We start from the raw sequence: 16,477 nt of genomic DNA, 5'->3' as shown, positions 1-16,477 counted from the left end.
TGTTGATGGGCATGGGAGTTGTTTTCCTTTTTGCTCTTACAAACAATGCTGCTGTGATCCTGCTTGTTCAGTCTCCTGAGGCAATGTGCATAGCATCTCTAGGGCACAGAGCTGGGAGCAGAATTGCTGGGTCGTGAGGCATATTTGTGTTCACCTTTACTGAAAAATGTGTGTTTTCTAAACTGATTGGACTGTTTATGCTTCCCCAGCAGCAGATGATGTCCTCATTGTACCTGTCTTGCCAGCACTCATATGCTAAGATATTTTCATTGTTACTGATTGAATGAGTATAAAATGGTATTACTGTATGGTCTTGATGGTATATGGGGTTGAGATGGGCAGCAGCAAGTCCATAATACATGCTCACTATAAGATCATCTCCTTTGCATCTCAGTTTCCCCCAGTTGTGGGGATGGCATCCAAATAAGTCTTGAGCTGAGGAATGGGCAAGAACAGTCAGAAAGGACTTTCTCATAAAGTGGGAATGAACTATGAATGAGGAGCAAGGAGAGCTTGAGTTACTACACATCTAGAGCCAAAGGAACCCCGGTGGTTCTGCATTCACCCCAGAGAGGGCAGGGGTGGTTCTAGCTTGAGAGGTAGAGGGAGCCTGCGCTTCATTATTTCGATAGTGTACAGGGCCCTGAAAAGCCCATCTCTACACCCTGGCATCTGATGTGGGGCTTCGCATTGGTGAGTGCTCAATAAGAGTTTGGTGATCTGGAGAATGAACACTGGATGGAATGAATGTATATTTATCCTTCCTTCATTCTCAACTCCTTGAGGAGTCCTCCCTGATTGCTCTTACCATTGTAAGAACAATTGTGACTATGGCTGAGCAAGGTGGCTCCTGGGCATTTGTAAGGCCCTGACATGAGACCCTCTAGTCCCCGCCTACCCACAGGGCTTGAGAAGCCCAGTGCTGGCAAGGTAGTTTGGATTGGCTCCCTCTGCCAGCCTGGTATATTTCTCTGCCTGGACCCAGGTCCCTGGAGCTGGTTAGAGACCAGTGACGGGGCTGATGGAATAATTATACCTATTTCATGTGACACCCAAATTGATTGCCGCCAGGGTGACATTACCAGGGCATTGGTACTACATGTCATTAGGGTGTTTCGTGTATGTGTTTTTCTATTTTTTCCTATATTGGGGAGCTCTGCTCCCTCCTCTGCTTTTCTCTGCAGAGAACCTGCTGGCTGTTCTGGGAAAAGGTGGGGCCTAGCCAGCAGGCTTCCCATGCCTGACCCAGCACAGGGCTATGGACGCACTTAGGGGGCTGACCTTCTCAAGTCCCTTTACTTGTGTGCAAGATAGGGGTATCTCAGAGCTAAGAGGAACTGCTGAGGTGTGGATCCCAGCAGAGAAGTCTTCCTGCAGTATCCATGATTTATGTTCTCTGCTTGTATATCTCTCATGACAACTCACTCACTATCTAGCAAGGCAGATCTTCCATCTTGAGCCATCTGATCTTCCATTTGAGTCCTCACACCAAGCAGAATGGACCTTCCCTGTGACTCTGCGCATAGGTCTTGGCTCTATTCTCTTGGCCTGCACTGGACTCTGCACCCTCTGCCTTGGGACACCCCTTAGAGACTTGCAAAGGTGCTAGTGCCCTCCCTATATGCCTGGGTTTCTCAGGAACAGGAAGCTGAGCAATGGTAAGGATTGTGCTTGAGCAGAACACAGCACTCATATGGGTCTGACTAGAGGGGTCGTCACCTCTTGGTGCTGACCTCAGTATACCAGATTGGAAAGATGGGCTTAGGCAAGGAGTTGGCCAAGATTCACTTGAACAGAGAGGGCTTTGAACAGTCAGTACCAGGATAAGGGAAAACGTTTTTATTTATAGTTAGCCTGTCTGTGATATAAATAACTCATTTGACCTTGGTTGGGATATATTGGGGGGTTGTTTTTAAATCTTTTTCCCTTTTTGAGGCAGAAGTAACCCAAACCTCCACCTGTCCCGACCTAGCCCCACTGTATTACCCTGGTATGATGCTGGTGAGAGGAAATGGCTATAGCCAGGAGGCGAGGGTTATTCTTAGGCCCCAGGCCTCAGATGCTGTGGGACATTGGACAGGTCCCTACTGTTCATGGGCCTCTGCTTCCTCACCTGTGCGATGATCTCTAAGTTTATCATGCCTGTGAGTCAGGTGAACTAACGACTTGGAGCCTCAGTTTCCTCATCACTAAAGTGGGGTTAATAATACCTCTCTCACGGGGTATGTGGTGAGGGTTGGTGGGGCCATTCTGCAAAGCACTGAGTGTGTTCAATATGAATGTCTCTACCTCAAGTTCAAGACATGTAGCCCTCTCAGATGGGGGTTGGGTGGTTCCAGGATGCCAAAACCTGAGATAGGCCAACCTGAGCTGTTCCCAGGTGGAGCCCTGAGGTCTGGGCCAGCTGGGAGAGGGCCCCCTGGAAGACCCCAAGAAGGTGTGAAGGGATGAGTGGATGAGTATAGATAAGGCAGATGTTACTGCCAGGTACCTCCCAAGGGGCCACTGGCCTGGGCAGGGGATGGGGCCAGAGGCCTTCAGAGGTACCTTCCTGCCTCTTAGAGTCTAGGTTGGTATCTCAGACCTGGAGAGAGATAAGAAGGAAAATATGGGGTTCTGGGACCTGGGTTTTCCTTGAGCTCCCTCAGGTTACCACATGGGTGCTTGCCTTCCTCTCCTCACTTCTGGGTCAGCTCCAATCCAAGTAAGGGTGCCATCTGCTCAGGTGGGCCCAGCCCAGACAGCAAGGAAACTTTCTAGAACCAGTGTTTCCTCCCACCTCCCCCAGGCCAGTACTTAGCTTCCTAGCTGGTCTCCCACCTCAGAACAACCCTGGGAAGTGGCAGACAGGGCCCAAAGTGATGCAGGACTCATTCAAGATCACCAGCAGGGCAGAGGTGTACTTGCTGGAGCCCAGGCCTGGGACATGTGAGCCCAATGCCCTTTGCTTACCCAGAAGTGGCCTTGTCTAGACCTAGCTCCACCCCTGCCCCTCTCCACCAAGCCAGCCCCTCCTAGAGGGCAGAATCTATATATAGAAGCCTTTAAACACTAAGATGGTTTGACAATTAAAATTCATAATTTATCCCACAAATGGCTTGAGGCCATGGGCTCCTAGGATGGGCTGTGCTCTGGTGGGGTGGGCAGGGGCATTCCTCTCTCAAGTGCAGGGCACCAGGTGCTTGCCCAGGGCCACACAGGGACAGCTGCCCTAGCAAACAGGCAGGTAGCCACATATGCTGCGTCAGCACCCTCCAGTGCAGCCCAGGTAAGAGGTCAGGTAAGTACCTTTGGGAGAGGATTGAGTTTCCAAGTGCACCTAAGAAATGGGGCTGGTGGCTCCGCGCCAGAGAGGGCGGGGAGTAGAGGGAAGAGGGGCAGCAGGCACATATACCCACACCAGCCACACACACACACACACACACACACACACACACACACGCTCACACACGCACGCACGCACTCACACGCGCACACACACCGGGCACTGGCAACTCTTTGCCAGAACCAGGAGCAAGAGAAAAACACCCAAGAAAGGACAGGACCTCAATTTTCTTCCAGGTTAATGTTTCTCTCCCTGTAGGGGGCAGCTGGAAGAGGAGGAGAAGGGAGAGGGAGAGGTGCAGGCCAGGGTGGGCAGATCAGCCCAGGAGAAGACTGTCCAACTGTCCTCCTGCTGGAACTCAGCCTGGGCACTGGAACCCTCCTTTCAGAGCCTACTGGGCACACGACCCCTCCCTGGGACTGAGCTCCCCCATTAGCAGCTCATACTTAAAACCATTACCAGCCATTCACACCATTGCAGGGATTAGCCCTAGAAAGCCAGAATGGACTACCCTGAAAAGCTGTCCAGGCACCTGGATCAGGATTGGGGGTGGGAGGGATCAGTTAGGAATCCCTGGATGCTATCACATGGACCAGGCCAGTCACATCCACCCCGCACACTTTTGCTTTCATTGTTCCCTCTGTCACTGCCCCTTATTTGTCCTGGAGAAATATATTTATATTTCAGCTTGACCTCATATGACACCTCCTCCATGAAACCTCTATAAACAGCCTAGGCTCAGCATCAGAGATGTTCTGGAGAGCTATCTCAGCAGTTGTTTGTGCCTACGGTGCTGAGCTGTATCAGCCCAGCCCTGCCCTGTGGTCTCTCAGTCTGGGCAACACAGAATGGGAGGGCTGCAGGAGCTCCAGCCAAGGGAGAAAGGGAGGTAAACACACCAGCAGTGCTCCACAGAGGGCTACCAGAGATCCAGAGGGGAAGCCCCAGGGCTTGAGAAGAGCTGTGTGTGGGGAAAAGACCCTTGAGCTGGATTCTGAAGGCCAAGTAGGAGATCTCCAGACATGGGTATGACCATTGCTGGGGGAGAAAGGCCCATTGAGGGCTATTGAGACAGGCCTCACTGCACCCTACCTTCACCCTGCTTCTGGCCCTGTAGCCATGGCTGCCTGTGAACAGGTACACTTTCCACTAACATACTTTATCATTTCATGAAATGGATCCAGCTCCTCCGTGCCCTGGAGCTGAAGGCAAAGAAATGACCTCGGACAGGCAGGAACTTGGGGATGAGGCAAGTCCCAAGGATTCTGCTTCTGTTCATTGGTGACCCCCAGCACAAGCCTCTTCACCTTTCTGAGCAACCAATCCCACCTGTGGGGTGGTGATGAGGACAGGGTGTGTTAACAGGCCAAGACTTTGATAGGTGACAGGCACAGAAGCTCAGGAAATGGTAGTTGAGTCTGCAGAGCAATTTCTCACTTTATCTTCCTCTGACTCCTGCCACCTTCACCTGCTCCCAGCTCCAACTATGCATCTCTCTCCTCTGCTTTCTCTGCCTTTCTCTTCCTCTCCCTGCTTCTTCTGTTTGCCCTCCATGTATCTCTTTCTATTTCCATCACCTTTCCTCTCTCCTGTTCTTCCGGTCATTTCTTCACCGACAGAGCTTGGCAGGGCACTAGGCTGACTTTTGGAAGCCCTTGGCCCATCTTCTCAAGTCTGCCATCTCTCCTCATCAATCCTCACTCCCTCCTGCTGCACACCCAGTCATGAGAGCTTAGGGTGTCAGGGCAAGATGAGGTTGCACATACCCACCTTATGAGAACCCAGAGGCCCTGGCATCCCGAGGGCCCCAGCGATGGCAGCAGCACCTCCATCCCAGGGATCTCATGCCTGTGTGTGCTGGGGATCCCTGCAGTCCTCGAGGAATGCTGAGTGGGAACACCATGAAATAATGATACTGGAAACGTAAAATAACTAAACCTTGCACCCTGTGCTGTAGCCGACCCCAAATTAGGTGAGATTCTAGCATAGACAGCACAGCAAGCACAGAAGGGTATGGTGGAAAAACACTGAAAAAAAAATCAGTGTGTTCAGCATACCATTTTGATAGTTGGGGAAAGAACTTTTGTTGGGTTTGGAAGGCACAGTGCCTACTTGTAGCTACCTAAGAACTAGAGCCTTCCTTCAGCCCTGGGGGCCTTACCCTAGCACTGCCCTGCCCTGCCCGCCCCACCCCAGCGAAGGTCTGTGTGTCTGAAAGAATTACCACTTCACCCCAGGCAGCTCTTGGGGCAGGCACTGACCAGGAGGAGCAGAGCTCTGCTGCCTCCTAACTTTGTGGCCTAGGCATTAAGGCGAATAAATTCTCTTTTGGAAGCCTCAGTTGTTCTGAGCTGTAAAATGGGTAAGAAATACCTCTTTTGAATGCTGGTATGAATGTTTCTGAGGCGGTGTGTATAAAGCCCAAAATCCGGCCTATAGCATGTGCTCTGCTAATGTTAGTCTAACTCATTTTATAGGAGCAGGTAGGTGTCTCACTGGCTTGTGTGGGCTGGAGTGGGCATGTGGAGGAGACACTCCCTTAAGAGCCTCCAGATACTGCCTGAGACTGACGTTTAACCTCCCTCAGTGGTTCTCTAAGTCTACCCACAGGTGATCCCATGCCCCTTCTGTCTCCACCCACTGTCCTTTCCCACCCCGAGCCCCAGAGGGGACAGTCCCAATCTGAGCCTCTTAAATGTTCCCGCTGTGGTGGGACTGCAGTTTGGGACCTGATCTCCTAACCACATTTGAGGGGGCTCACTTTCCAGCTGGAGAAAGTCTAGTTTCTGTTGTGGGCTCCCTCAGGGACCCTGGAATCCAGCCCCTCACTCCACAGTGGGGGAAATAGACCAGAGAGGACAGGCATTGCCTGAGGTTACACAGTAGAGTAGATGGCATGGGACATGACTGAGGATATGATTGAGGCAGTGCCGGTCTAATGGGGTGGCAGGCAGCCCCAGAGCTCTGGGATTGGGAGGATTCGGGCCCCTGTGGGGTCTGAGCATTGTGCCCCAGATATGGCTTTCCTTTACCTGCCCACCTGCCTGCCTTAAATGTTTATTTTCTTTGTATTGGTTCAGTTTTTAAACTCTTGCCCTTGTAGGAAGACCTTCAGGGGACAAGGATCCAAAATGAAACACTGATTAAAATGCATAAAACACTTCTTCTTGGCCATTGCAGTAGCAATCTGTGGAATTAACGGTGGCAGGAGCAGCTCATTGCCCACTCAGCAGTTTTGGTGGCCCTTCAGACACAACCCTGCCAGCATCCCTAGGTGACAGGGACCCCATGGGTGTGTTAGATCAGGAGACTAGGTCCAGCATGCTGTGCTTGCTGAGGCAGGTACTTTAGCCTTTCCAGGCCTCAGTTTCTCCACCTTTTAGAACAGCGACATGTAAAAGGTAAGGGATGAGGCAGTTCAGAGGATGTGCCCTTCTGGCGCTATCCTGGTCCTGTGGAGCATGGCCCATTGCTTTGTGGGTCTAACTGCCAGGCATGAGGGTGGCAGCCACAAAGGGCAATGCCAACCAGTTTTCCATCAATATATTTGAATTCCTCAGGTCTCTCATTGCTCAGCTGCCTGCTCCAGAGTCAGCCCCATCAGAGAGTCTTCAACCCTGCAAGTACTTAGGCACACATTCTTCCTTTCAAAGAACGTTCACGGGTCTGTATGTACCAATCTTTGGTCTGAGGCTGCACCACACTGTCAGCCCTTAGGCACCTCACTCCCTTGCAGGCCAGATGTACCCATGACTGTTTGACCTTTGACTCATGATTAAATATATGGAACAGGTGAAAGGCTAAATGCTGAGGTTTTGGAGCATATTGCCCTCTTTGTTTAGGTCACCAGGAAGCTCTTACCTTTAGTCATTATTGAGGATTTTGTGGCACTCTTTCCTGACTGGCTTCTTTAGTTTTATCTTTTTATCATCTTGTAGCATAACTTTTCTGTTAATTAGCTCAAGTCATTTAAAATATGTTGTCTGCTATACATGTTACAAGATTTCACTAATAAATGTAAGGTGCTTCAGTGTTGTGGGGTAGAGATGATTCCTGACTGAGTAGGTCGCAGAATGGCTTCATGGAGGATGTGGCCTTTATGGTTGAAGGTCACAAAGGCTTTTGGGGCAGGAGGCTGGGTGAGTTCTCCAAAAAGAGATGGCTTCAAGGCAGGAATGTGAAGACAAGGCGGGAATACACTGGGAGAAGTAATGTGAGAGGAGGCAGTTGGGTAGGTTGAGGCAAGGTGGTGGAGGCTTTGAATGCTAGATTCTTGTCTGTGTGAGGGGCTTACCAACATCTCGGGTGGCCTGTGCTCTTGCTAACCTCCGTCTCATTTCTCAGCCCCCACCCTTCCTGCCAACCCAGCCCCAAGCCTCACACCGCACTGGCCCCAGCTGCCAGCCCAATTACTTATTGATTGGTTGTTAAGATGTTTGCTTTTCTGGTGGGTCACTGGAGCATGTGTGACTATGGGGAATGGCCTGGTGGAGGGGGTTGGGGGGGAACCACAGAAGAGCCTGGAGAGAGGTTGAGAGGGGCCAAGGGGTGGGGGCTAGACAAAACTGTTGAGGATAACAAAACTTTGCAATTCCATAACATGCCAATGACAGCCAGAGCCCTTTCTGTTTAATCAGTCTTTTAGTCGATCAACAACCAGAAAGCACCTGTCAGTCCCGGGCAATAGCTGGAGCACTGGAAAGTGTGTGGCTCTGACAGACCAGAGCTCTGGTCTGAAATCTACCCACTCTGGGGGCTGGGTGTCCTTGGGCAGCCACAAGCACCCCCAACCCCAGTTGCCTTAAGGGTTGAAGTGTAGATGACAAAGACTTGTGACCTTAAAAGTGGAGGCTGTGTGCAGGTGTGGGGAGGGTCTGGAAGGGGCATGAGCTGGGGTAGAAAGGTGGGCTGTCTTAGTTAAGGCTTCCTTTTCCTGCAGTTAGCCCTTCCCCTTGGAGCCATGATGTGGGGTGTGTGGATAGGCAACAGAGCCTCAAGGATGCCAGGCAGGAGTGGGATGGATCTTCACCCCATCAGCAGTGGGAGAGTTAATGCTTGGCCTCCAGAGGCCATCTGGTCTACTTCCTGGAGTTTGAAGTCCAGACTAGCCCTCCTAGCCCCCTTCTTACCCTGCTGGGCCAGTTTTTCATGGGGTAGAACAGGGGAGGAAAGGAGATGGAGCGACTGTCTGGGTACAAGCGTGAGCAAGTGGCCTCTGACCATGGTCTGGGAGAGAATATGGGAGGCTAGCTCTGCACACTCCTTGCTCACTTCACCTGCAGCATGTGCTCAAACTGAGTCCCCCTTCTGACACTCTCACCCTTGTCACTGCTACCCAACCCAAGTCTTGCATGTTCCTCAGGGCTCAGCTGCAATAAGCATTTTCAGTGCTGCAGTGTGGACTGGCCCCTCGAGGCTACCTGTGCCATCCTGGGCTTTGGGGGTCTGGCTGCCTCTCTCAGACTTGCAATTGCACAGAACCCAGCACTAGGATGAGGGTGACTGGACCCCTGAGAGAGAGAGAGCGAACACTGAGGAGGTCTTTGGAGAGGGGCATACTTCCTATTGGAGAACAGAAAAGGCTTCCCAGAGCAGTGGACATGAAATTAGGTCCATAAAATGGGGTTTCAACAGGCAGGGGCATGGCATTCCAGGAGGACAGAACTGCAATGGCCCTGGGCCTTGCACTCTGGAGCCCGGGTGGGTCACTGTGAGAGGACCCAAGGACAGGGAGAGTTGGAGAGATTCTATGGGGAGTCATCAGGCCTGGGCCCTGGCTTTCTGGTTGGGGGTGCCCTCCACTGATCTAAAAACCCAGTCAGGGAACAGATTTGTGAACACCGACAGGTGCCACTGATTTTGCTGATTGCCCAGGACTGGCTGTGAGCTCAGCTGCAATGCTATGAGGAGGAGACCATGGTGTCTACACCTGAGGCAGCTTAGGCTAAAGGTTGTGAGGTGAGCCCCCAAGCAGCCTCAGAAGCCTTGCCTACAGGCCTACAGGCTGGGGACCAGACATGCTCCTCTGCAGGCTGTTCCTGGTACCCTCAGCCTTGAGCCCCTTTGATACCTCTGTGAGCCCCAACTCAGTGTGTCTGGCCTTATCCCTAATGGGCACTGGGGGAAGCTGAAGCTCAGGGTGCAGGGATGGGGGTTGGGGCAGGATGCATACCTGGAGTTAGTTGCATTACCTATAAAACATAAAACTTAGAGGTGGATGCAGCCTTCAGGGCCAATACCAATCTCCTGTGAGGTGACCCTACCCCTTCTATGAACTTCGTCAATCCCAGAGATGCTGGAAGGGTCCTTCAGGAGTGCTCTGGGCAGGATAAGGAACAAGGAGGAAGCAGGCTAGGGTGTCAGGAGGCCCCTCACCAGGCATCTGGACCTCACTGTGTGGTCCCAGGAAGGTGTCATATGCCACTCTGGACCGCAGCCTCTCTGTCCCCTCCTGCCCCATCAGATGTCTCTGACAGAGAGGCTGGGCATCTGATGGGGCAGGAGGGCATGGGAGCACAGAGGGTTTGGGTAGAGTCCAGCCAAATACTGTCCTCTAACTTCCCCTTCTGTCCTGTGCTTACTCTTGGTTGTAGGTAAGCAAGAGGATGCTGACTGGGGGCATGAGGAGCATGCCCAGCCCTCTCCTGGCCTGCTGGCAGCCCATCCTCCTGCTGGTGCTGGGCTCGGTGCTGTCAGGCTCAGCCACGGGCTGCCCACCCCGCTGTGAGTGCTCCGCCCAGGACCGTGCTGTGCTCTGCCACCGAAAGCGCTTTGTGGCCGTGCCCGAGGGCATCCCCACTGAGACCCGCCTGCTGGACCTGGGCAAGAACCGCATCAAAACGCTCAACCAGGACGAGTTTGCCAGCTTCCCGCACCTGGAGGAGCTGGAGCTCAACGAGAATATTGTGAGCGCCGTGGAGCCTGGCGCCTTCAACAACCTCTTCAACCTCCGGACGCTGGGGCTCCGCAGCAACCGCCTGAAGCTTATCCCCCTGGGCGTTTTCACCGGCCTCAGTAACCTGACCAAACTGGACATCAGTGAGAACAAGATTGTCATTCTGCTGGACTACATGTTCCAAGACCTGTACAACCTCAAGTCACTGGAGGTTGGCGACAACGACCTTGTCTATATCTCCCACCGAGCCTTCAGCGGCCTCAACAGCCTGGAGCAGTTGACGCTGGAGAAATGCAACCTGACCTCCATCCCCACCGAGGCACTGTCCCACCTGCATGGTCTCATTGTCCTGAGACTCCGGCACCTCAATATCAACGCTATCCGGGACTATTCCTTCAAGAGATTGTACCGGCTCAAGGTCTTAGAGATCTCCCACTGGCCCTACTTGGACACCATGACACCCAACTGCCTCTATGGCCTCAATCTGACATCCCTGTCCATCACACATTGCAATCTGACTGCTGTACCTTACCTTGCTGTGCGCCATCTGGTCTATCTCCGCTTCCTCAACCTCTCCTACAACCCCATCAGCACCATTGAGGGCTCCATGTTGCATGAGCTGCTACGGCTGCAGGAGATCCAGCTGGTGGGTGGGCAGCTGGCTGTTGTGGAACCCTATGCTTTCCGAGGCCTCAACTACCTGCGTGTGCTCAATGTCTCTGGCAACCAGCTGACCACACTGGAGGAGTCGGCCTTTCACTCAGTGGGCAACCTGGAGACGCTCATCCTGGACTCCAACCCACTGGCCTGTGACTGCCGTCTCCTGTGGGTTTTCCGGCGCCGCTGGCGGCTCAACTTCAACCGACAGCAGCCCACGTGTGCCACGCCCGAGTTCGTCCAGGGCAAGGAGTTCAAAGACTTCCCTGATGTGCTACTGCCCAACTACTTCACCTGCCGCCGTGCCCGCATCCGGGACCGCAAAGCTCAGCAGGTATTTGTGGATGAGGGCCACACGGTTCAGTTTGTGTGCCGGGCAGACGGTGACCCACCACCCTCCATCCTCTGGCTTTCACCTCGCAAGCACCTTGTTTCTGCCAAGAGCAACGGGCGGCTCACGGTCTTCCCTGATGGCACACTGGAGGTGCGCTACGCCCAGGTGCAAGACAACGGCACGTACCTGTGCATCGCAGCCAACGCAGGCGGCAACGACTCCATGCCTGCCCACCTGCATGTGCGCAGCTACTCGCCCGACTGGCCACATCAGCCCAACAAGACCTTCGCCTTCATCTCCAACCAGCCGGGCGAGGGAGAGGCCAACAGCACCCGCGCCACTGTGCCTTTCCCCTTTGATATCAAGACCCTTATTATCGCCACCACCATGGGCTTCATCTCCTTCCTGGGTGTCGTGCTCTTCTGCCTGGTGCTGCTGTTCCTCTGGAGCCGGGGCAAGGGCAACACAAAACACAACATTGAGATTGAGTACGTACCACGCAAGTCGGATGCGGGCATCAGCTCTGTTGATGCACCCCGCAAATTCAACATGAAGATGATATGAGCACAGGGTGGGGCTCCCTCCCTGGTTCTTCCCACCTCTTCCAGCCCCCGACCCCTGTTCCCGGCTGCCTCACTGACCCTCACCACCTGCCCTCTCTCTGCCAGGACCTCAGAAGTTCAGGCCTGGGGACCCCACTGCACAGGGACACATGTGGACAGATGAGTGGCAGCTGATGGACTGACGCACAGCAGTCAATAATTCAATTTAAAAAGTTACGAACTTCTTCTGTAACTTGGGTTTCAATAATTATGGATTTTTATGAAAACTTGAAATAATAAAAAGAAAAAAAACTATTTCCTATAGCTAGTTGGAATGCAAACTTTTGACGTCCTGATTGCTCCAGGGCTCTCTTCCAGCTCAGTTTCTTGTTTTCTCCTCCTCCCCCCCCCTTCTCCTTTCCCTTCTCTTCCCCTGTGGGGAGGGATCACTCAGGAAAACAGGAAAGGGGGTTCCAGCCCCACCCACTCACCCACCCTGCCAGGCAGAGTGGTGGGTGTGGGCTCACTCCCAGCTGGCTGTTTGCTAGGAGCAGATGGAGAGGACAGGGCTGCCAGATGTGGGTGGTGCTGTCTGCCAAGCTGACAGGCAGCACTGCCACCAGGGGTTGGGACCTGGTCTGGTATGGCTGAGACTCTGGACAGGGGCCGGGGTCTTCCTGGAAGACAGCACAGTCAGCAGAGAGAGCCAGGGACCAGAGGCAGGGATGAGGCCTAACCTCTGGTCCCAGCTGTGCTACTGAATTGCTGTGGGGGTCACACAGGTCATTGACCCTCTCTAGCCCTCAGTCTCCACATCTGTACAGATGGAAGTGTTACTCCCTGCCCTGCCTACCTCACAGGGCTGTTGTGAGGAATTGATGAGATGATGTATGTGAAACACTTTGTAACCTGTAAAGCGCTGTGCACACATGTGGGTGACTGTTCTCATTATGGTCATTATTATCTCAAAGTGGGGTGGGCGTCCTGAAGGGATCTCCATGGGGTCAGGTTGGGGGTGTACCAGGGGAGGGCAGGCTCAGGGACTTCCAAAAATTCCTTCCAGAACAGCAGCCTGGGCGGTGGTCAGAAGCACTGACAGGATGACTGGGCTTTAGACGCACAGGGGCAGCCCGAAACCTGTGAGCATCATGGCTTTGACCACCTCTGTACTGGGGTTCCCCCAGACAGAATACCCCTGGCAGTTTTGGCCTGTCTAGGGATTGAGAACACCAGCTCTTTCCAAACCTTCTTTCCATAGGCATTTATCGAGTGCCAACTCTATGCCACTTCCTATGTAGAAGGCCCAGTCATTGGGGCTGAGGGTGGACAGTTCAGGGGCCGCCCTTGGGACTGCCCAAATTCAGGTCACCACCCCACCTTTGCCACATCTCCTATCATGCTATACTCTGAGCCTAATCTGGGCAGTGAAAAGTTCTGGATTGGGGTCTTCCTGCACAGAGCTGACCAGGAAGGTCAGAAGTGGCCCCACCCATTTATACCAAACCTAGGCAATCCCAACTCAACCCTGGAGAGGGGTGCCCCATATGACAGAAGAGCAAAGAGCTGAACAGGTCACCTCATCACTTTCCCTGGATCCATGGGCCCTAGCTCAAGAAGCTGGGACAGTAGCTCAGCCAGCAGACCATGTGCTCACCCCCACCTCTGTCAGGCAAGGAGGGGCACCAGGGTCAAAGCGGCCTGGCTTCTTCACTCCAAGTGTCCTCTTTCTCCTTGGGGACTCCTTGGACTCAGCCCCACAGTAGGTCCAGGGTGACCTGCTGCCCGTTAACCTCAGGCAGAAGGTCACTCTGCTGTGATGCGGGAACCCGTAGGTTATAGACTTAGCTGAACTTGGAGGGGGAGCAATAGGAAAGTCACCCCTCACCAATAAGAAACTTCCAAAATGTGGCTCCTCCAATCAGGGCTCTTCCTAGGGCTCACCTTCTCACTCAAGCAGGCTTGAACTAGGAGGCTGCATGCCTAGCACCTTCTAGACCAAGCCTATGGGAGGCTAGCATGATAAGCAGTCTTCATGGCACTGGCTCAGTCAGTCAGTCAGTCACTCACTCACTCATTCATCCACTCACTCACTCACTCAATCTACTCAAGAGCTGGCTCTGCTCCTGGCTCTTGACTCCTGGCTAAGCAGTTTGTAGCCAGCCTGTCTCACCCTCATCTCCCAGCCAGCATTCCAGGACTTTCTCTGGTTCTGGGGGAGCCTCAAGCCCTCTGACGGTGGTTTTAGCCCCAGGAAGAAATAGGATCTTCCCCATGATATCCTAGAATGTTGGCGTGGAAAAGCATGATGGTCCTTGGGGGGACAGATGAGACATGATCATAAGTCTCTGAGGTTCTAGGTCAGGTGTTACTGTTCTAACACTTACTAGCTGTTTGGGATTGTTACTTAACCTCTAGGAGCCTTGGTCTTCCCATCTATAACAGAAAGATGGTCTTACTACTTTTGGTTGTGAGGAGGTTAAATGAGGGAGTACATTTGTTGATTGGTGGAAGGCCTGGCACTCAGGAAGCCCTCTACCAATGGTGTTGATGATTGCTGTCTGGCACAGATGCAGAGACTGAGAACCAGAGAGACTGGTAGCTTATCCACAGTCAAACAGCTACTAAGTGACAGGACCAGGGTGTGGGAGTTCCAAACTCCCAGAGCCACAGACTTAAAAGCCTATCTAGGGCTTTTCAGAGTCAGGCTTGGAGAACCTGACCTGATGGGAGATTACTTTTGGGAGGACTCCTTGGGCATGGGGTGATCTGTATGCAGAAGAAGCCAGTGGTATGTGAGGTTTCAAGAGCCTGACAGGCCTGCCAATCTCCAGAGAGAGACCAGAGCACAATCTCTCCATTGCCCAACTCTGGACACCCTCATCGACACTGTCCTCCCACAGGAGGTCATCATGTTCCTTAATCCTCTGGGATGCATAGGTCCCTGGGGTTTCACAGGGTTCAGGTAAGAGCAGGGGATTTATGGGACCAATTTATTCCTGCCTACTGGGAGGGAACTGGACCCCTGAGGATACTCTGGGACACAAGAATTGTGAGGCTGTTTGCAGATGGGATAGAGTCAGTCTGGGGGGAAATGAGTACCCAGGGCCAGGAGTCTAGGTTGGCCCAAGCAAAGGAGCCAGGGGACTTGGCAGAGCCCAGGCTGAGAGCTAGGTGCCCTGAATTTCAGTATTGTTCTTTCCTAGCTGTGGGACCGTCATCTGTAGAAGAGGGTACTGAACTTAAATGCTAAGTACCAGATATAAGGGGGAATAGCCTGAAAAGTCAAGAGGCTACTTTCTCCATGGCCTGACAGCCTCTGAAGGAGAAAGGGGAGGAGCAGATAACATCTTCACCTCTGCCCCCTGCCTTGGCACACACACACAGCTGGGAGTCTGAACCTAGAAGTGGTCTAGGGGCAGGGGTAAACCTTCCTGAGTCACCCACATTCCACACAGTCCAGTGGCCCCAGTCTGCCTCATGGGGTTGTGGAGTCAAGATGTCCTGCTACCTCAACCTCTACAGGAAGCTAGTTCTGCTCACTTTTCAGTCTGGGTCCAAGCTACTAGAGAAAAGGCAAGATACTGAATTTTGAGAGTTTAGCCTGCTTTCCAGGAGGCCAAGACCAGAGGCAGCCTCCAGTCCTATTCTCCCATGAGACAGCATGCCTTAAAAAGAGGATAAGACTAGAATCCTACCCTGGACATGCAAGTGGGGCTGGTCAAAGATGGCACCAAGCAGGGCAAGTATTAGAGGGAGCAAGCACCAGGGTCCCCTCTAGTTTACTCCCTCAGAAGTGAGAATCCGAGGCTCAGAAAGAGGAAGTAATCTGCCTAGAGTTGCACAGCAGATTGGTGGATAGGGCATGGACCTTGATTTAAATCTTACCTTGGGTGTGACATCTGTTTGGCATGCAGTAATGCCCACAGTTATCAGCATGCTGTCATTATAGACAAGCAGGAGAGTAGTGTTTGATCTCAGGAACTGGCAGGGTAAGGGACTGTATGGAGAAGCCAAAGGTCACAATGGAGTTTCCAAAGACCTGGAACTCCAGTGGGGTTGAGGTAGACACCAAACCAGATCATGCCCTCTGTTTTGCCACTGAAGGCCTAAGGGCTGTGGGGAGGATGGGAGCTGACTGAGCCATCACTCCTGTCTGCCCAGGACAGAGAGACATCCATGCTCTGGGGCCCTGGAGGACAAGCCACAACCTGTGTGTTTGGGGAGATGGAGGTCTCAGGGAGCAAGGGAGAAGTGCAGACCACTGCCTGATGTTAGGAGTCCTGGGGACCTTGAGTCTTTGGGGGCCTGATGTCAGGGTTCATGAGGTACAAAGAGCAGGGAAGCACAGACCAGCTGAAGTTAAGTAATTTATTGGGGCTCCCACAGAACCTGGTTCTATGGTCTATTGCCTTTCTTGCTTCTCTCCCCAATTTAGTGTTCTCTGATAACATGACAGCCTTCACCCCCAGCTTCCATTCCAAAAGCCCAGCTCCAGCCTCTTTCACAGTTGGGCTTGCTAGAATCTCTGATCTCTTCATTCTTACTCTAGAGAAAAAAACATCTGATTGGCCACCTGCCAGCCAATGACTAGTGGCTGCCTCAGAGTCAGGTGCTCATTCAATCAGCTGAGGCCAAGGAGCTTGATCTTACCCAAGCCAAGTTTGAGTGATGATGGGGCAGAAAATGCTAAGGAACTGTATCAGTTATCTATTGCTGCATGACAA

General features: G+C 52.7%; 1 protein-coding gene across 2 annotated transcripts in view; it reads left to right on the top strand.

Annotated features, from left to right (window-relative positions):
• LINGO1 (leucine rich repeat and Ig domain containing 1) overlaps positions 1–12,685 on the top strand; it is a 189,932-nt gene extending 177,247 nt beyond the window's left edge. For both annotated transcript variants that reach the window (XM_016144095.2, XM_016144096.2), the window contains one exon: positions 9,919–12,685. In XM_016144095.2, the coding sequence (XP_015999581.2) occupies positions 9,919–11,775 (1,857 nt within the window). In that variant the 3' untranslated portion in view covers positions 11,776–12,685. The remainder of the gene's footprint in view (positions 1–9,918) is intronic.
• The last annotated feature ends 3,792 nt before the right edge of the window (positions 12,686–16,477 follow it).

The sequence above is a fragment of the Rousettus aegyptiacus genome, unplaced genomic scaffold (genome assembly GCF_014176215.1).
Source record: "Rousettus aegyptiacus isolate mRouAeg1 unplaced genomic scaffold, mRouAeg1.p scaffold_m13_p_3, whole genome shotgun sequence".
NCBI lineage: Eukaryota > Metazoa > Chordata > Mammalia > Chiroptera > Pteropodidae > Rousettus > Rousettus aegyptiacus.
This window is presented reverse-complemented; position numbering and strand designations above follow the sequence as displayed.